The 20005-nt window shown below is 36.4% G+C and overlaps 1 protein-coding gene and 2 long non-coding RNA genes across 4 annotated transcripts; 1 reads left to right on the plus strand and 2 right to left on the minus strand.

Annotated features, from left to right (window-relative positions):
* Positions 1 to 361: 361 nt before the first annotated feature.
* On the minus strand, positions 362 to 4673 carry LOC132504196 (uncharacterized). The gene is made up of 4 exons (XR_009534771.1): positions 4578 to 4673; positions 1631 to 1850; positions 1156 to 1247; positions 362 to 574 (listed from the first exon to the last, which is right to left on the minus strand). It is a non-coding gene; the product is annotated as an uncharacterized LOC132504196 (long non-coding RNA).
* Positions 4674 to 10242: 5569 nt separating this feature from the next.
* On the minus strand, positions 10243 to 15605 carry LOC132504192 (uncharacterized). Its single transcript, XR_009534769.1, has 2 exons — positions 15257 to 15605; positions 10243 to 10395 (listed from the first exon to the last, which is right to left on the minus strand). It is a non-coding gene; the product is annotated as an uncharacterized LOC132504192 (long non-coding RNA).
* Positions 15606 to 15695: 90 nt separating this feature from the next.
* Positions 15696 to 19696, plus strand: COMMD3 (COMM domain containing 3). Of its 2 annotated transcripts, XM_060161393.1 has the most exons (8): positions 15697 to 15886; positions 17210 to 17321; positions 17427 to 17490; positions 17583 to 17617; positions 17978 to 18038; positions 18134 to 18190; positions 18283 to 18342; positions 19325 to 19696. In XM_060161393.1, the coding sequence occupies exons 1-8, from the start codon at positions 15748 to 15750 to the stop codon at positions 19382 to 19384; spliced, it is 588 nt and encodes a 195-aa protein (XP_060017376.1). In that variant the 5' UTR covers positions 15697 to 15747; the 3' UTR covers positions 19385 to 19696. The 2 variants fall into 2 exon arrangements, with proteins under 2 accessions (XP_060017384.1, XP_060017376.1); XM_060161401.1 differs by lacking the exons at positions 17427 to 17490; positions 17583 to 17617 and having other exon boundaries at positions 15696 to 15886.
* Positions 19697 to 20005: the final 309 nt, after the last annotated feature.

Below are 20005 nucleotides of genomic sequence, written 5' to 3' on the forward strand. Positions count from 1 at the left end.
ACAAGGGTCGTGGTGCTCTGGTAACAGATGCCAACTGTGGCTGTTTCCTGAACCAACAAAGGGCACTAGTTCCAGCAGGACCCTCCTGTGGCCAGTCAGTGACAGGATCTGCACGCAGCTATCCTGTGTGCAGTGCTGTCCTCCATGGAGCAGTGCTGTGGGCGATTTGGGGTGGTGTTTCCTGGCTGGGTGGCCACCATGCAGTGGTGTGCTGAAGCCAGCTTTCCCCACTTGTAAAAGGTGATTGCTAAATTTTCAGGAATTTTGTGAGCCAGTCATTAAATGTAATATTAAATTATATAAACTTACAATTAAATAAATTATATATAAGAAGATAATAAACTCAAAACTCATCCTTTTCTAATTATTTTACTATATTTTACTGTTATCTATGGACTTTAAGCTTATTTACATCTATTGCATCTGTATCATACATTTCTTCCCGATTCCATGTTCACTGACATCACACTGGGAGCTTGGACATCAGCCATCTTGGGAGTATTTACACTAGGGAAACTGGCACGACCACAAATCAAGGCTTGATTTGTTATTTTGTTGTCTAGAATTTGATTGTCTAGAATTTAAGTGATGGAAAAATGTTAATACAAACCCAAAGTGGGTCATGTTTATAACCATTAATTGGAAATAACAGAGAAATTAAGAAAACATGTTTTTTCCCAGAGAGCTGGTTTCACTCCCCAAAAGCCTCGTTCTCTGATCTTCCCAGAGATTCCGAGAGCAATCTACTAGCCTTTAAAAAAAATCTTTTTCTGAAGAAATCAGAGTATGTTTCTAGAGACTAAGAAAACTGATGAATACACTATCTGTAACAGGATAGCACCTTTTCAGTAGCATGTAACAAAAATCTCTACCATGAGCCTACAGTGTTCAAGGGAAGGCAGGACTCTGCCACTGAGCCTCAGCTTGTAACAAGAACATTCCAATCCTTTGAACAGTAGTTCAATTCCTGTTTAAAACTGTTCATCTTTCTATACATCCCAATTTAGCGGCAACATCTCTTCCGCATCTTATAACATACACCTAGTGTCCCCAAACGCAAGTTTGTATTTTGATGTAGGACTATTTTACATATTTTTGAGGAATTTAGCTACTCTATTAAAAGTCACAAACATTTATTGAGTGCCTACTACTTACTGTGGCAGCAGCTGTTGAAGAATAAAGAGAAGTTTCGTGTGGTCCTTGAAGAACTTTATCATTCAGTACTAGAGATGACACATACACAACGGCTGTAATTCAAAAGGAAACGTTAGGAAACATAAAAGGGGTTCAAATTTCTGTGAAACCTAATTTCAGCAAGATAACAACTAAGCAATCGTACCATCTATAACAATAAGCCAAGCTTGATAATGTGTCATCCAAATAAAAGTCTTAATTGTTTTTTTCAACGTGAAAGAGAGGAGCCGGACAGACCTGGGCTTGAGAAGCTCCCCGGCAATTTGCTTGCTCTATGTACCAGTTAATAGTCCAACCAGGGAAGCAGGACCGCTAGGAGTGATATGGACTAAGGGGTTCATCACAGGGATTAGACATTATACGACTGTGGGAGAAGATGTGATAGCAGAGGTCTGTGAAGGACGGGGAAGGTGGAGGATCAGATAAAGTCACTAACCTGTGAACATGAATGGGAGTCTATCGAGGGCTCTCCGGAAGGCCAACTCCTCTGCTGCTGGCCCCGAAGCCACCTGCCTGCAGACTGGCAAGACAGGCTTTGGGGAAGGAAAGCTGGAGGCAGACTGGTGGGAGACAAGCACACCTGCTTGTAGTAACACAGTGTGTTGGCTTTATACATGTCTCTCGCTGCATCTAATCTGGCCCAGGATCGAGAGCACCTGAAGGAGGAGATTGGCCGATGCTGAGGGAGCTGCTGCCTCAAGCCAACGAGGTGAGCCAACGAGGACATCAGCAGCAGCCTGCTTTGAGGGTAATGCTGCCGCTTCATCCTGCATTTCGAATGTTGCACAGATTTCTCCTGGGGCCAACTTTAGACAGGAACCGTACGAGTCAAGGAATTTGGAGAAACCTAACTGCAGTTTAGCTAAACTGACACAGTATCAAGCCACCATTCTATGTTACCTCAAGTAAAACCACCTTAGCGTCGGTTTCCTCATTTGGGAAAAGGAAATAATTGGGGATAGTGTAACAACTGGGAGAGTTGTTGTGAGGCTGCATATCTCAAGGCATAGTTCATAGTATCTAGTATGTAGTCGATGATTTATCTTATGAAGCAGATCATTTTAAGGCCTTTAATGCCAGTTTTATAGTATTTCCCTCTATATTTCAAATTACCCTCTTTTGATGAAATTATCACGATGATTTGCTTTTTTTTTAAAAGAAATTACGTTTAATTTTCTTGAAATATATTTCAAAATTGTATGTCATTTTCCTCTGGATAGAAATGATTTTTAATTTTATTGAGAGTAAAACTCATATGCAGTTAACATTTATATTTATGGCCCCAAACTTGAAAATAAGTATATGATTTAGCCACCAACAGCCTGGTCTTCAACCTATACTGATAAGAATTTTTAGATCCCTCCAAAATAATTGTGATCCTCTCTGATCTATAAATTCCAATTAGTATAGGCTGAATACCAGGCTGTTGAGACAAACTTATGCCAAAAAACAACAACAAAAATATTCCTTATTCATCAGAAATTCTCATTTAACTGAGCATCCTATATTTTATATGGCAACCCTCTCTGATTCTCCATTCTTCTAAGTAACCCTGATCTCACTAATCCAAAAATCTCTTCTACTGTTCTACCCTCTCATACTATTTTTGCTGTCAATTCCCATAGCAATTCACTTCACACTCAATATATCCCAAGATGAAGCATGACCTTAACCTCTAAAAGGGCTACCTTTTCCATCATGTCACATCTGTCTGCACTCTTGACATTCTTCTCATCTCTTCAGATAGAATCTTGGGTTCATTTGTGAGTACCCCTCTCCATCTTTACCAACTTCCAGCCAGACACGACTAAGTTCTGTCAATTCCTTCTTTAAAGTGACTTCCAAGTGCTCCTTTCCTCTTCCTTTTTACTGCCACCACCCCTCCCCTGACTGTCATCTGCTAAATAGTCCCTTTAAGCCCAGTCTCCTTTTTTGATCCTGTCTGAATCCTACTCATCTTCCTAAAACACTGCTGTCTCACTGTTCTCTGCTGCTCAAGAACTACAGCTGCTTGCTCTTGTCTATTGTATTAAGTACTGTAACTAATGTAAAATGTTTTGCTCTTTGAAGAACAATGTTAAGAAAATAAAAAGACAAGTGGCAATTCTCTCAAGAAAAAAATAGGTAAACTAAATAGTATTACATCACCTTAAAAAATAAATGTATAGCTAAAGACCTTAAAACAAAGAAAACTGCAGGCCCAGATGGCTTCCCTGGTGAATTCTACTACATATTTATGGAAAAAATAATACTAATTCTACACAAACTTTTCCAGGAAATAAAAGAGGATGGAAGTCAGTATTACCCTGATACCAAAAGGAGACTAAGATATTAGAAAAAAAGAAAACTAAAGACCAATATGTCTCATGAACATACACACAAAATCCTCAACAAAATATTAGCAAATCATACCCAGCAATATATAAAAGGGATAATACAACAAGACCAGGTAGGCTTTACGCCACAAATGAAAGTTAGTTCCAAATTTTAAAAATCAATCAATGTAATTTACCATATTAAGACTAGAGAAGAAAGACTGTATGGTTATCTCAACAGATACAGAAAAAGGCTTTGAAAAAATTCAGCATCTATTCATGATTTAAAAAAAAATCCTCTCAGCAAACTTGGTTTATAAGGGATGTTCTTATGTTCCTCAACCTAAGAAAATATACCTATAAAAAACTTACAACTAACATCATAGTTAATGATGAAAGACCAAAGGCTTTCCCTAAAGATGAAGAGCAAGGGAAGGATATCCACTTTCACCAATCCTATTCAACATCATACTGGAGGTCCTAGTCAGTGCATAAGGCACGAAAATAAATTAAAAACATACAGATTGGGAAGGAAGAAATAAAATGATCTCTATTAACAGAAGACAGGCTTGTCTACACAGAAAAAAATCCCAAATGGAATCTATAAAAAGCTACTAGTACTAATAAGTGAGTTTAGCAAGGTCATAGGCTATAAGGTCAAAACCAATTGTTTTTTTTTTTTTTTTTGCGGTACGCGGGCCTCTCACTGTTGTAGCCTCTCCCGTTGCAGAGCACAGGCTCCGGCCGCGCAGGCTCAGTGGCCATGGCTCACGGGCCCAGCTGCTCCGCGGCATGCGGGATCCTCCTGGACCAGGGCACGAACCCGTGTCCCCTGTATTGGCAGGCGGACTCTCAACCACTGCGCCACCAGGGAAGCCCTGTATTTTTATATACTTGCAATGGATACTTAGAAAAATGAAATTTTAAAAGGTATCATTTAAAATAGCACCAAAAGCATAAAATATTTAGGCATTAATCTAAGAAAATATGTACAAAATCTGCATGCCCAACTGTGAAGCACTGATGAGAGAAATCAAAGGAGACATATATATAAAAGTAGAGACATACCATTATCATGGATTGGAAAACTCAATATTATCATTTCTTCTCTAAGTTGATCTACACGTTCGATGTGATCCCAACCAAAATCCCAGCAGTCCTTTCTGTAGAAGTCAACAAACAGATTCTAAAATTTATGTGGAGAAAGCAAACAAAATAGAACTGCCAAAACAATTTTGAAAAAAAAAAAAAAAGAAGTTGGAAGACTCACACTACCTGCTTTTAAGACTTGCATAAAGCTACAGTAATTAATACTGTGTCAGTATTGGCAAAAGGATAGACACACAGATCAATGTGTCAGAAAATACAGAAATAGACCCACATATATATAGTCAACTGAATTTTCACAAAAGTGGAAAGGTAATTCAATGAAGACCGGATAGTTTTCCAACAAATGGGACAAAATAATTGAATATCCACATGCAAGAAAACCCCAACTTAATTCATATATCACACAATATATAAAAATTGACTCAAAATGGATCACAAACTCCTAAATGTGACATCTAAAACTGTAAAACTTCTAGAAGAAAACCTAGGTGAAAAAGCTTTGTGACCTTGGTTAAGGAACGGTTTCTTAGCCACAACACCAAAAGTACAATCCATAAAAGAAAAAAATGGGACTTAATCAAAAATTAAATCTTCTGCTCTTTGAAAGACACTCTTAAGAAAATGAAAAGACAATACATAAAATATACACAGAAATATCTGTAAAAACATATCTGATTAAGGACATGTATACAGAATACATAAAGAACTCTCAAAACTCAATAAGAAAATAACCCTATAAAAAATGGGCAAAAGATTTGAATTCACACTTCACTAATAAAGGTATACAGATGGCAGATAGCACATGATAAGATGCCTAATATCATTAGACATTACGGAAATGCAAATTAAAACCACAGTGATATACTACTACACACCTGTTAAAATGTCTTTATTCATAATCTCCAAAAACTAGAAACAATCTAAATGTCCACCAACTGGTGAATGAATAAACAAACTCTGGTATATTCATACAATGGAATACTATTCGACAATAAGAAGGAATGATCTACTGATACATGCATCAACATAGGTGAATCCAAAAATATTATACTTGTTAAGAGAATACAGATGCAAAAACTGCAAACTGAATGATTCTATTTGTGAGACATTCCAGGAAAGACAAAACTATAGTGAGACAAAGTAAATCAATGGTTGCCTGGGATCAGGGACGGGGCAAGTATAATGACTGTAAAGGGGAAGACGGAAAACTTGGGATCATGGCAATGCTCTGCTTCTTCAGTGTGGTGTGGTTACATGACTGCATACATTTGCCAAAACCCATTGAATTGTTCAACACTTCGGAATTGTCGAGTTTAAACCTCCATATTCTAAACCGTTTGTCCTCCATTCCACGGTAGGTAAGCGTTCTTTTTTAATACATTTATTTATTTATGGCTGCATTGGGTCTACCGTTGCTGCTCATGGGCTTTCTCTAGTTGCGGCGAGCGGGGCCCACTTTTCCTTGCAGTGTGCGGGCTTCTCATTGCAGTGGCTTCTCTTGTTGCAGAGCACGGGCTCTAGGTGCGCGGGCTTCAATAGATGTGACTCGCGGGCTCTAGAGCACAGGCTCAGTCGTTGTGGCTCACGGGCTTAGTTGCTCCGCGGCATGTGGGATCTTCCCAGACCAGGGATAGAACCGGTGTCCCCTGCACTGGCAGGTGGATTCTTAACCACTGTGCCACCAGGGAAGTCCTTCCTTATTGTTTTAAGTTTACTTTATCTTCTCGATGCCTTATGAAGCATGTGGCATTGCAAAGATGTTCCAAGCAGAGCCCAAAGGACCACAAGTTATGCATTACTCTAACTAGAGGATGAGACAGCAACTCACTGACAGTTGCTGTAACAACCAGAAAGGTTTAGATCCCATGAGCTTTGATATACTTTATGAAGGCATTGTAACTTATATAACTTTATAATGATCCTTACAGTTAAGATAAAAATAAATAAGAGATGTTCCAGAGGAAAACGTGAAGATGTATTGATTTTGCTCCTGGATACTTTCTAATGAGTTGCTAACCAAAGGAAATGGTTTAAGAAAAACTAGGGTAAGAACCAGTGGGAAGAGAAGGAATGGCCCACTAGGCCTTCGGAAGATGGAGGTGTTTACAGGATGGCTGACCATAACGGACACCGGCCTGGATTCTGAGATTCCTGGGGGACCAAGAGATGAAGGGTAAGATAATTATTGTCATCAAGGTCTTTGAGGGTATCTTATGACGGTTGCTATTAAAAGAGAGCTCTGTCAGACTCACTGTAAAGAAGTGCTAGGCAGCCCAGAAGGTTTTTATTTAATTTTCTAAGTAGGGGCTTATGTGCTTGGGGTCCTCAGATGGTTGTATCATGTGCACAACAGCTGTAAATCTGAATGGAAAAAATCTATGCCAGTGAAAACCAAATTCAAAATTACATAATCACATTATTTGGTTATAATTGCATGCATGGAGCACATGCTAAGGCTGGGCTCTGAATGCTTTGCACATACTTAGGCTCTGAACGCTTTTCAAGAGCCATATGAAAGAGATGCCATCATTACTTCCATCATACATTTGAGAAAAATGAGAAGAGAAAATAAGGTCAAGAACTAGAAGCAGGTAGGAAAGGAATTTAAACCCAATTTTCTCTGACTCCATGTTCTGTACTGCCTTCATTCATTCAATAAATATTATTGACTGTCTGTCATGTACCTGGTACTCGTCTAATAAAAGGACTCTTTTTAAGGACAGCAAAGTAAAAAAGTAAAGAAGTAACAACCATAAAGGTTTAAATTCCATGAGCTTCAGTATACTTTAAGAAGGCATTGTAACTTATTTATATAATTTCATAGTGATCTTTACAATTAAGATAAAAATAAACTTTTAAAGCAGAGTTATGAAAATCTCCCTATTTATCCAGAATATATCTCTGGATAAGTACTCCACAAAAGATTTTTTTTATTCCTTTTCAATAAATCTTTTTATCCTAATCAAGTATATTATTTGAAAAATTGACATTCCACTTGAAACTGGAGATAAATTCTAATCCTAAATTTTCCATTTAAACTCTTACATTTCCAAAATATTATTCATATAATTATTCAGATATCCTAAAGGAAAAAAAAAGAGTAACAACTATTTTCATTCAAAGAATGGCACGATATTATTCTAATACACAAAGTAGCATTATCTACTCTTCAATTGTTGTATTTAGCTGGAATGATCAAATGATTATTTAAACTTTTTGCATAATGTAAAACTATGTCTGAGATTCTGATAACATCTCAGTGAAAGGTTTTCTTTTTCTTTATCATCTTAGGAATTATGTCGAGTGTTCAAATCTAACCAAGTCTTTCTCTTTACACTATTTTCTAAAACTTTAATAAAATAAAGGGCAGCTAAGAAAAAAAGCTTAAGACAAACACAATTAGATTGTCTTTATGCCATTTATGTCAATGGACAGATACTTAAGGCATAGCTAAAGGTTTAAGTCTGTTACTTTATGACATATGCTCCCTGCTACCCTGGCCATTACTTGACAGGATGTTTGCTTGCAAAGTGACTATTTTCCTATAGTCACTCTTGATTTTAATATAACAGACTATCATTATGACTCAACTTGAACATTAGTCATCATAGAATGTCATAGTCTCTACAGACAAATATTGATCAGAGCAACTTTTAGAAACAGAATAAAAGCAAAATGAAATTTAAATGAATAAAAAAGTATTAGTTTGAAAATGCTTTTAGGTTTCTAAAAACACATTAATCATTGGTTAAAATATCTCACAAGCCTCTGTACTTTAGATTTTTATTAATGTCCACCTTGTTACAAAATTAAGGCAACCTTCAAAACCACAACATACATAGTAGAATATTATTTTCCTTCTATTATAATTGGCAAATGTAAAATCAATATTTCCATTTTACACTGTTGAAGGAAAGAGTCCTTTGTAGAGTGAATATTCTCTATAGAAATTTATAAAACAAAATATGTATCTCTTTATTGACACCACTGGTCTTATAAAACAATTCTTCCTTTCAATTCACAAATATTTTAATTCAATTACTATTTTTAAAAAAACAAGTTTTCTTAACTCTCTACTACTCACCTATATATTGTAGTTGGGCCTCACTAAAAATCTTCTGTCACCTTCAGATTTTAAGAAAAGCATATAAAAATTCAGAGTTTCCTTAGGCCTCATTTGGCCATGTATTACCATCTACATTATTATTCTTTACCAAATTTCTCCTCATTTCTCGGTCTATAATTTATAGAGCACTGCAAGTCAAATAAAAGTTGCCAATTATCTGATTAATTTTGATTTAGAATACTGTTGCTCCAAATGATCCAGGACTATTTACTTTAGCACAAAATAAAAAGTTGAGTAATTACCCAGATACTAGTAACTCAAGTCCAAGTTTCTAATAACATGGACTAAATTGTCCATATTAATACAACTCTCCCTTTCACCCTGTTGCCAGTCATTATTTTCTTGGTATTTTATGACATTAAAATGATTTTATAAATCTTGCTCCCCATTCCTTTCCATAAAGTACAGATTAGGAATGCTTACAAAAAGGAATGTAATTTTGAAAATTACACTTGAAAGAGTTAGAACAACTGTGGTTATTTATGTTTTAAACTTAATGAAAATAATCAAACACTTAGGGAGAAAAAAATGGAAATTTTCATCTATTTCATAGGCACTTGTTTTCACAACAGTCTATAAAATTACTTTCTGAGCATTTACCATGGGGTAAAAATCAGTTATGTATAAATCATTTATTTTCTTACCAGAGGTGAGGGGGTTGTAGGGGGATGAATGCAACAGGTGAGGGAGATTAAGAGATACAAACTGCCAGTTATAAAATAAACGAATCACCAGGATGTAAGGTACAGCATAGGAAATATAGTCAATAATATTGTAATAACTTTGTATGGGGACAGATGGTAACAAGAGTTATCATGGTGATCATTTTATAATGTATAAAAATATCGAATCACTATGCTGTACACCTGAAACTAATATAATATTGTAAGTCAATTATACTTTAATTAAAAATAAATTAATAAAGTATTTTCTGAATAGTTCTATATATGCAAAAAATATGTGAGAGAATTGAACACAATTATTCTAAGGATTTTTTTAAAGTATTGTTAGACTGAACTTTGCATAAAACTGTTTCAAGTCTATGTTTTATTTTGACAAGGGACATAAAAATATGTACTCTCTTGAAAACACCATTTAAAACAACCATAATTAAAATGTTAAATTCTTAACCAGTATTATTTAAAATATCATGTGTTTCAAAATATTAAAACTTTCACCTAAGCCTTTCTTTACAAAGTAATCTCTCTTAATATATTAATTTTGGTTTAAATGTTTACTTTAAATGAGTTAAAAGCACATTTTGTATAGTTTCCTTAGTGTTGGCAATGTATTTAATTCAGATCATGCATTCTTATATATATAACTTCTCTTCTGAAATAATTCATTTGATAAATGATGGTCAAATCTTTCATTTTATAAGCAAGTATAGATTATTGTTACCTGAGTTTAGTATATAAAATACTCTTATTTTTTGTTTCCTCTTTTTTAAATTATACTCCTTTAAACAAAATAAATATGAATATTTATACATTACTTAAATTTCAAATTTTAATATATAAAAAGCATGCTCTCAAAATACAAACTTTTAAAAAATGTTGGCTTTAGACAATAATATTCCATTGACTAGGCCCATTTGTTCCTTTTTGTTGTTGTTGTTGGAATTCATGGATCTGGTCAAAACTTCAGTTTCTAAGGTATGAGAAAATACAGTGTTAGAATAGATTCCAAAACCAGGACCAAAAAGGAAGGGAATCTCTTAGATATTTTCTGTTGTTATAGTCTAAATGTAAGCCATGTTAAAACTGGTTAGGTTCTGGACATGACAGACAATCTTCTAGTCCATTTTGAGCATGACTGTGAGGCTTAGTTAAATTCAGTGGAGCTAAGAGAATCTTGGTGTAATGGACTGTGTCAGAGAAAATAAACAGTAAATAAGTTTTCTGTAACATTTCTTCTCTGGAAGGGAAAAACTTTCCTCCCTCCCTCCCTCCTTTCCTTCCTTCCTTCAAAAAATATTCAATCTCTCTCTCTCCCTCTCTCTCTAAAAATGTAAAATAACAATTTAAAGGACAGTCTGCATGCATATGGAAGAATTAATCAGATATATTCATCAAAGTAAACTTGTTTCAACATGTCCATGCTTCACTTTCGTTCTCTTCTAGCTAACCCATGGGTCATTCTGGCTGATCCCAGATCAATGAAGTAGGAAATCGAAGCGGTGATCTTTATAAGTGAAGTAGAGAATAAAACCAACCTGTTGTTGAGGGGGAAACTGTTTATTATCTAAATTCTCTATTTGACAGACTTTATTGGATGGTTGGCCAGCTCCTAATTTTCATATCGCTTCACTGGTGACTTAAGGAGTAAACTTACTTTTTATAATCCATACAAAAGATAAGTACATTGTAATAATTTAAAAGTAAATAGTTTCCATTTGTCCATGTAGAGAAATTCTAAGACACACAATTCAACCTGTTCTTTTCTCATTAAATATACTGTGGAGTATGATTGCCTTCCTTGTTTCTAATTTCTTTACCTTTAAATTAAAATTTGCCTTCATCTCTTGCCAAACTGCATGTTAAAAATTTTATTTCCTTTTAAGAAACCAATTCCTCATTTCTTCCTAGCTGAAGACTTCACAATTTTAGTCAGTACTACTCAGATATTCCCATGTGACATTAGTTGCTTGGCTTCAAAATAAGGCATCAAACTTCCTAAAGGAAGCCCTGAAGAGCAGACCTGACTTTTCCAATATGTAGAAAATCCTTTCAAACCCATAGACTGCTTAGATACAAAGATTTAATATTAAAAATTATCATTTGATACTTATGTACATTCTTTTAATATTACAGAATTATTTCATTCTGACTCAAGTAGCTAACAAAAATCAAGGCAGGACACTCTTGATGATAGCTCCCAAATCTCACTTTAAAAATTCAAGAGTATTCTCCTTTTTAAACATCTTGACTATAGAATTTCCTATTTGCAAAGTCTGACAAAATTATAGTTTCTTAATTTCAAAGGAAATGCTTTGATATTTATCTTTTTAAGAAACTCAGTTTCTTAGTAGCATGATAATTAACCTGTTACAACTTAGATTTGAAATATTTATCATATACCACATTTTGAAGTTTTATATTTGATATTTTCCTGATGCAACTATCTGAAAAATGAAATTTAAAAAATAGTACTAAATGATGAAACTACTACTTAAATAGAAGTTGTGCTAATTAGTCTAAATGTCTTGAATAAAAGTTTTGGGGGAAAAAATTCAAAACGCTTGTGCAAAACCATAAGCATGAATTTTGTAGTATTTTAGAGAACATTGTATCATTGATTTTCATTCCTATGGTTCCAACTTCTTTAATGTGACTAGCATTTCACTTTCTCTCACATATTAAGGCACTAGCTCCATTGAAATAAATTTGAGTTTTATCAAAAAATCCTCATATACAAGATAGGCTATATGAATAAGGGAGGGAAAAGGTTGTATTTGCCTATATTAATTACTGTAGCAATGACCATTTATAAATTATTAGAGATTGGACTAAATGCTTAATTTGAAAATTAAACCTTTGTTGTTCCCTCTGAATGCTTGATGTGGTCTTTTGAAAACATGTGACACAAGACTCAATTTGAAACCACTGAACTCTGTAGTCATAAATGTGCAAAAACTTGACCATTCAAATTCCAAGACCCAATCTATGCCTTGCCAAGTTAAGATATTTAATAAAAGAATGTGTATAGATTTTATAAACTTCACTGAAATAGTTTTGACCTATACTTTCAAATACCGTATGTTAACTCAGTTAAGCATTCCTCCCAACTGTCCATTTGTGGTTAAAGTAGCTTTAAAATAATAAATTCTATTTTTATTAATATTTATCTCAAGGCTTTAAGAGCACTAACCACCAAAGAATCCCTGTGAGGGGGCAGAGAGAAGATGTTTCTTGTGTTTAGGTAATATTTAAGCATTTTAAACTTCTTTCTGGAAAGTGAGCAGGTATTCCACGTACAGGGGTGGAATAGAACCCCGCAAGAACATAGTATGTATGCCAGTAAAAACTTTTGGATACATGGGCATTTAAGCATATTGGCTTTTTTTTTTTTTCCTCCCCATGGGTGTTCAAGGAACTCTTCAATCTAAAGTAATACTTTCCCTCAGCTTCCTCGGCACAAAAGCAAAAGTACTTATACAGTCTAAAAAATAAATACTAGAAATAAAAACAATTGCAACCAACAAATATACCAATGAGGCCTTTGGGAAAAGCTGACCACATAGATCCTGTAAATGCCCCAGCACATTTAAATTGTACTCATGGTGCAGAGGCCAATATTAAATTGTTTTCTAAAAAAGAAAAAGTTAACTAACCAGCTCAAAGGATACAATGTATTTTAAAACATTCTAAAAACATTTAAAAATACTTTCTCATCCTTTGAATAATTTGTACATTCTCAAAAAGAAAAACAAATTTAGCAGCATTATCTATCTTAAATTTGCAGTTTAAAAGGAAAAATACATTATTAACACGAAGATCATTGAACATCTATTTTGCTGTTTTCAGCTGCACATAATTGTTATTTTAAAAGGCTCTTTCAGGGCAAATTTAGTCGATTGGCTTTAAGGCTGCAGAATTGTTTTAAGTCTAGTGAAAGTTCCAATGCTGTTTTCAGTGATCAAAGCAAAAATTTTTAATAGTTTTTCCCCCATAGTTTCAGAATGCTTTCATACCTAGTTTTTCTAATAATATAGAATATATTGATTTTATTGCTGCAACAGAGTCTACATCTGTGTAATCATGCCTTTTAATAATTATACTTCAATGTATTTCAATGGCTTACTTGTCAAAGAAATACATGTATTATCTACATTTAAACAAATACTTAATCCTGTGCCTCCTTCAAAGGGAGTTGAAATAAATGTAGCTACAGGAGAAAAATTCAGTTTTTCTAGTATCAGAAAATATTATGGTGAAAATTTTTGTGTGAGCTGGAAATATACCCATCACTTGGGCCTAACACATAAACACATTTAGGTAGAAGACGACAAATGCCTTGTAAGAGAAAGGACTTACATATGTACAGGAGAGTAACATGACAGCTATTACAGAAACAATTCTTGTGAATTTCCTAACTTTTACACCCAGGAACTCACATTTAATTGAATTACTTTCCTCTTTTAAAACAGCATTTAAAAATCTATGCTCAAGCATTATTGCTTTCCTTTTTGACACTAAATTGAGTATGATTACAGTTATCAACTCAAATTCTATTAGAGTATTAACAATATTATGCAAGGTCATAAAATATGTAACAAATGTAATGAGCTTGGGTGTTGTTAATATTGTTTAACTTTTACACAACTCTGTCCTGTAAAATATCCCTTATGCAAATCAGATATCTGGACATTTTTCAACTGACGTTTTACTACTGAGGAGAAACAAGGAGTTTAGAAAGAAAATGAGAGATGGGAAGAAAAGATGAACATGATTAATAGGTGTTTGTTTCATAAAGACTCTAGCGAGACTTTTAAATCCTTCACTGCTCCTATATGCTCACCGAAGTGGAGAGCTAGTTCACATGCCTTTCAAAGCCTTCAAAGGAGAACTTGAGTAGTTACTCAATCTTTACTGATGCTAAATTATTCCATTTGCGTCCTGTTGTTGTGAAATCAGGTGCTCTTTATGCATTGGTGTAAGGTTAAATGTTGACTGTATTCGTTAGAAACTTCTTTTTCAAATAAACACCTAAATTATGCCTCAAAAAGTGTTTCATGGTGAGTCTGTTTCAAATAATGCCTCCTAAGAGGCATTATTTGAAAGACTAAAACATCTTTCTCGTTCTTTATTCCTCCCCTCCACCCGGAAAGAACTGCACTTTTGAGTTTCCTTTTTAAATTCTTTTGATCAAAAAATGCATAATCTACTTTGATGCAGTTTTTTGTTTTGTTTTGTTTTAAGAACCACTCTTGTTCTCCAAATTCGTATAACTATAAAGGGGAAGTTAAACTTTATACAATATTTGAACCTTTAAAATGATGGGTATTCACTTCTGATAAAGATTTTGCCATTCTTAACTATTTACTAAGTTTTTAGTAAATAGTTTTTAGTTTTGCCATTTTACTAAGATAACTATTTGATAAAAATATGATAGCTTGACTAATTAAAACAGGACCCATAGATGCTGTGAGCACAGTAGCACAAAATTTTTATCAGTTTGCTTTTGAAAGGTGTTTATTTGTAGCTGCATCTAAAATTTTTAATAATTCTGTCCAATATGTTCGTGAATAAGATATTAATCCCTTAATTGTCGAAGTACAGCACCTACACACGCGCACTATATGTATACATGTGTACACACACACACACACACACACACACACACACACACCCCACGCAGGAAGAAATCAATTGCCGTATTCCAGGAATGACAATGAAAGAGGAAAAATAAGCAAGAATTATAATTAGACGTCTACAGTCTCATTCACAGAAGGGCAGTGCTTGGGGGTTAAGCTGTTGAGTTAAAAAAAAGCCCCCAACCAAAAACCAACCAGTTGCCTCCGATTGGAGCTTCCCGCAGGCTTTCGCGCTGAGCGAGGAGCGGGGAAGGCGTAGTTCTCGGGGCCGGTGGGGGCCGGGATCCCGTCACCGTCACCACCTCCCGAGGGGTCTTTCGGGAGCGCTCCCGCGGGCCCCGCAGGGGCCGGTGACAGTCCTAGGTGAGCGCCGAGAGCAGAGAAAGCGCCGAGCGCGTCCACAAAGCGCCCGGGCCGCCCCTCGCGCTAAGGCGCGGCGGCCCTAGCGGTGGGCGCAGAAGGCAGGACTGGACGGAAGCGGCGGCGGCGGCGGCGGCGGCTGGCGGGTGGCCGGGGTCGCGGGCTGGGGCGCGGCCCGGGAGGCCGGCGGGGAGCCCACGGGTTGGGAGGCCCGCAGCCCGCGCCGCCGCCGCCGCCGCCCCAGCCGCGTGCGCGCGCGGCCGCATCAGCTGAGCGCGCGGCGCGTGTCACGTGGTGCGCGTGTCGAAGGTCACGGCGCGCTCACAATGGAGCTCTCGGAGTATGTGCAGAAAGGCTTCCAGATGCTGGCCGATCCCGGCTCCTTCGACTCCAACGCCTTCACGCTTCTCCTCCGGGCGGCTTTCCAGAGCCTGCTGGACGCCCAGGCGGACGAGGCCGTGTTAGGTAAGCCGCTGGGCTCTGAGCTGGATCGGCCTGGGTGGAGGGGCGCTCGGAGAAGAGGAGCGAGATGGAGCGAGAAGGGGAAAGCCCCGGGAAGAGGAAGTCTCTGGGGTTTGCCCTTCGCTCCGGACGGAGTGTGGGGATGTGGCTCTGCCAGAACCCACATCGGACCCTGAGCATTGTTCTCTCCCCAGTTGGCACCTGCACACAGCCAGCTACACGTTCCTGGCCTGATTTCCCCTCCCAGGCTCTTTGTTCCTTTGTAAAGCCGGTGTTCAAGTCTTGTTTGTGGCCTAAACATCTAAGGTTTTCAGCCTGGTCTGGGGCAAAGGCTGTTTGACACTTGGACTTCATCAGGGCAGCTCCCTGCAATTCAAGCTTTCAGTGCTAGGTTGACGAAGGTTTTAAAGGGTCTGCTTCCAAAGTAATTACTACGTCAAATAGTGTTGACATTTTTCATCTTAGAGAATACCTCAAGATCCTCTGATCATTCCAACACTCTAGTTCAATATGTTTTGCACAGGTTCCACGCCTAGACCCTTAAAATATGGTGCATGATGTTTTGTTCTGCACTAGTTATCAGGAGGCGAGTCTCTTATAAGTGGTCGGGTCAGTGATTGCGGAGTGCGGTGTCAGTATGGATGGAGGCATATTTTAAGACAGATCGCTATTACATGATTTTCTTAAATATAAATATCTCAACAATTCAAATTTTTTTCCTGTAGTTTCACGAGCTAAACACGTGTACAAAAAGTATGAAAGTGGAAGTTCTTTAAACGAAAATAGTAACCGCCACCTGGTTAATCTCAAAAAAAAAGAAAGGATGGCTGTCGAAACCTGAAAATATTTTGAAAATTGTATTTTATATTCTGAACTCGTTCCCTCTCCCCCACCTCCATGTGTTAATGTCCATGGAGCCAGTTAGCATAAAATTAATCTTTAGAAGGAAAGTTTATTCATTCTTAAATTTACACCATATAAAATATTTATCTTCTTATTTTCCTCGGAATTTACTCCATCTTTAGAGTGACCACTGTATATTTTACTCTAGGACTATGTTTTTTAAAAAATAAATAAGAGTATTAAGGTAAAGTAAAAGAAGGTAATTTGACCAGGTAATTGCATAATTATTGATGTGTGATCTTTATTGTTTTGCCATTGACCATGTTGCACATCTCATTTACTTATAATTTCCAGTCCTTATAGTTGAATTCTTCTTGTTATCTTGTTAGAGAGGGTTCTTTACCCAAATTAAAATCCCTTTTTAGAAACAGGACTATAAAGAATTTATTGTCACAGGCATCACTGGCAATTAATTTATTTTAGATCACCCAGACTTGAAACATATCGATCCAGTGGTTTTAAAACATTGTCATGCAGCAGCTGCAACTTACATACTGGAGGCTGGAAAGCAAAGAGCTGACAAATCAACTCTAAGGTACAGGATTTATTTAAATATCCATTTGTTTTCAAATAGTACCTTTATGATTCCAATTTCAGTTTTTAAAATGGAGACTAAACTTAGGCTTTTTTTTTTCTTTAGCACTTATCTAGAAGACTGTAAATTTGACAGCGAGAGAATAGAATTGTTTTGCACGGAATATCAGGTTACTTACTTAAATTTTTAAAAATTAACAATTACTATCTTTCTTCTACTCTGTTTGCAAAGACATATTTTCTTTCTTTTTTTTCCTCCCAGAACAATAGGAATTCCCTAGAAATCCTACTGGGAAGGTAGGTCCTGTATAAGGTGTCAAGCTGAGCTACTTTTTACTTGCAGGTATGAATGGAGAGTGTTGGTGTGAAACAAAACAGGACAAAAAAACGGGATCTAGACCAAAAGAAAAGGGGCTAAAGGGCAAGTGAAACAATTGCAGTTAAGCTAATGTTTTTAAAGATAAAGTTTATGGAGATAATTTTTAAAATGCTCTTTACTCTTCAGAACTTGAAAATAAAGTTTAACAATGTTTTAAATTCAGAATGGATTAAAATAGTGTGTGTGGTGGGGAGGTGGTAGACACCATTGTTGGTGAAGATAAATACTAAAAGTTTTCCTGTAGCTATTATGTACAAAATTATCATTGTATCTTTCAGTATAGGCAGATCTTTCCCTCATATAACTGATGTTTCTTGGCATTTGGAATATCAGATAAAGGTAAAGTTTAACAAACTGTTTTCTAGGGGAACTTAGGGAACTTTTTTAAAAAAATAAGAGTTAAAGACTGAAATCAATGTGTTGTGTTGTTTTAGACCAATCAACTTGATAAGATGTACAGACCTGCATATTTGGTGACCTTAAATGTAGAGGTATTTATACATAAGCCCTGTCTAAAAATTAAATGTGTAATGAAATTTAAAATTTCCTTGATTTAAATAAACAGCATTTTTTTCTTCCCTAGAACACTGATTCCCGATCCCACCCAGAGATTAGTTTTAGTTGCAACATGGAACAATTACAGGTACAGTATTAGGATCTGTGAATATGCCTACCTTTTTACAGATTTTTAATTGAGAATTATGCCTATGTAAAGTTCAAAAGAAAATTAACCATCTGTCAGTAGATAATGAAGGTTGGTTAAGGATTTAATGGTGAGGGGGCTTCAAAAGCAATATTTTAACGTAGGCTTCGCTTTTGAAATTACGATGTTACTAACAGAATTGGTCTGCATTTGCTGTTCCCTCCAATTAAAATAAACTTGTGTAGTGTTGAGTGTAAATTCCTTCTATTTGTGATAAGTGTGAGCCAATAGGACAAAGCAAAAGGAAGAGCTTGGCTTTGAAAATGTCTTCTTTGCTTTCAGAAATTGAATTAAACTCTCAAAACATGATTTTTAAACAGTAGTTGTAAATGACTTTTTATAAAGGAGCAAGTATACAAAAATTCTAAAACTGTTTATATTGCCAGTGTAAGACTGGGGAAATTAAAAATTACATTGATTAATGGACATGACAACGAATTTATTTCTTACCACTTAAAAAAATGAAGGTCATTGCTTGAAATTTTGATGAGATTGAATTTTTCAAAAGGGATCTCCTGCAGAGTCGTTTTAATGTAACCATTAATCAAACTTTAAACTTTCAAAAGATGTGAATACAGCATAATCTTTGTTAGATAACTTGAGAAATTTTAATTTTGATATACTTCGCCTGTTCAGAGGATTCAGTTAGAAACTGTATCTCACATCTGAGGGCAAGCAGCCCATTTGAAGATGAGATATTTTAGAGGAAAACTTTCTATTGACCTTCTTTTAATTTTTTACATCTTTTATATTTTAGAAGAAAACCTTCTTTTGATAGTGGTTTGTCAAAGGTTTAAAATCTTTGTGAATTTTAAACTTGTTTAGAAAGTGTCCCCCGACTCTTTTCTTGCATCTTTCTCAAAGTTGGATACTTCCTTCTTGTGTTTTTATCCTAAAAACGATTCATCATACACATCTTCAGGACTTAGTAGGGAAACTTAAAGATGCCTCGAAAAGCCTGGAAAGAGCAACTCAGTTGTAATTTGGGGAAGTTAACGATCCGCCCCGGTCTAGAGGAAGACCAGGAACGCCTTGCCGTCCGCCGAACCATCGTTTCTGCGAGCTGGATGTCTTCCTTTTCAGGAGAACAAATTTTTTCTTTTGGATTTGTGTCACTCATCAATTTTGACACTTTTTCTTTTACACTTGTGAAAGGGTTAAGAGGGAAAGTCTGCCTAAGTATTTGAATCATCTTTAGTATTATCCGTACACTGATCATATTTGATCTTTTCCAAGTCTTCCAAAAGGAAGCAGACAGTATTATATTCTGAATAAATAAGTTGTTCCCACTAAAGAGTGCTGAGAGTTTGTTTGGATTTGAGTTTGTTAATTATTACTTTGAAAACGCAGACACGATTGGCGTTAACTTTTAACGATCGCCTCTTCTCAGGATTAAAGTTAAGCGTAGTGGGAAAGGATGCGATCTTCGGGGTTGCCTTAAGACCCCAGCTTCGGGACGTGGGGAAAGGGCGCGGTCGCCCCGCGCCGGGAGCTGGCCCGTCCCGTTACCTGTGCCCGAGGGCTCGCCCGCAGCCCGACCCTCGCCCGTGGGGCTCCGGAGGCCCGGCCCGGCCGGCCGGCCCCGCGCGGAGCCCCTGCCCGG

Source organism: Lagenorhynchus albirostris, chromosome 1, assembly GCF_949774975.1.
Source record: "Lagenorhynchus albirostris chromosome 1, mLagAlb1.1, whole genome shotgun sequence".
Lineage (NCBI taxonomy): Eukaryota > Metazoa > Chordata > Mammalia > Artiodactyla > Delphinidae > Lagenorhynchus > Lagenorhynchus albirostris.

Coding starts and splice junctions, on each gene's coding strand:
- COMMD3 (XM_060161393.1), top strand. CDS start 15,748: ATGGAGCTCTCGGAGTATGTGCAGAAAGGCTTCCAGATGCTGGCCGAT. Junction 18,039..18,133: donor ATTTGGAATATCAGATAAAG/GTAAAGTTTAAC, acceptor GTGTTGTTTTAG/ACCAATCAACTTGATAAGAT. Junction 18,191..18,282: donor TGGTGACCTTAAATGTAGAG/GTATTTATACAT, acceptor TTTCTTCCCTAG/AACACTGATTCCCGATCCCA.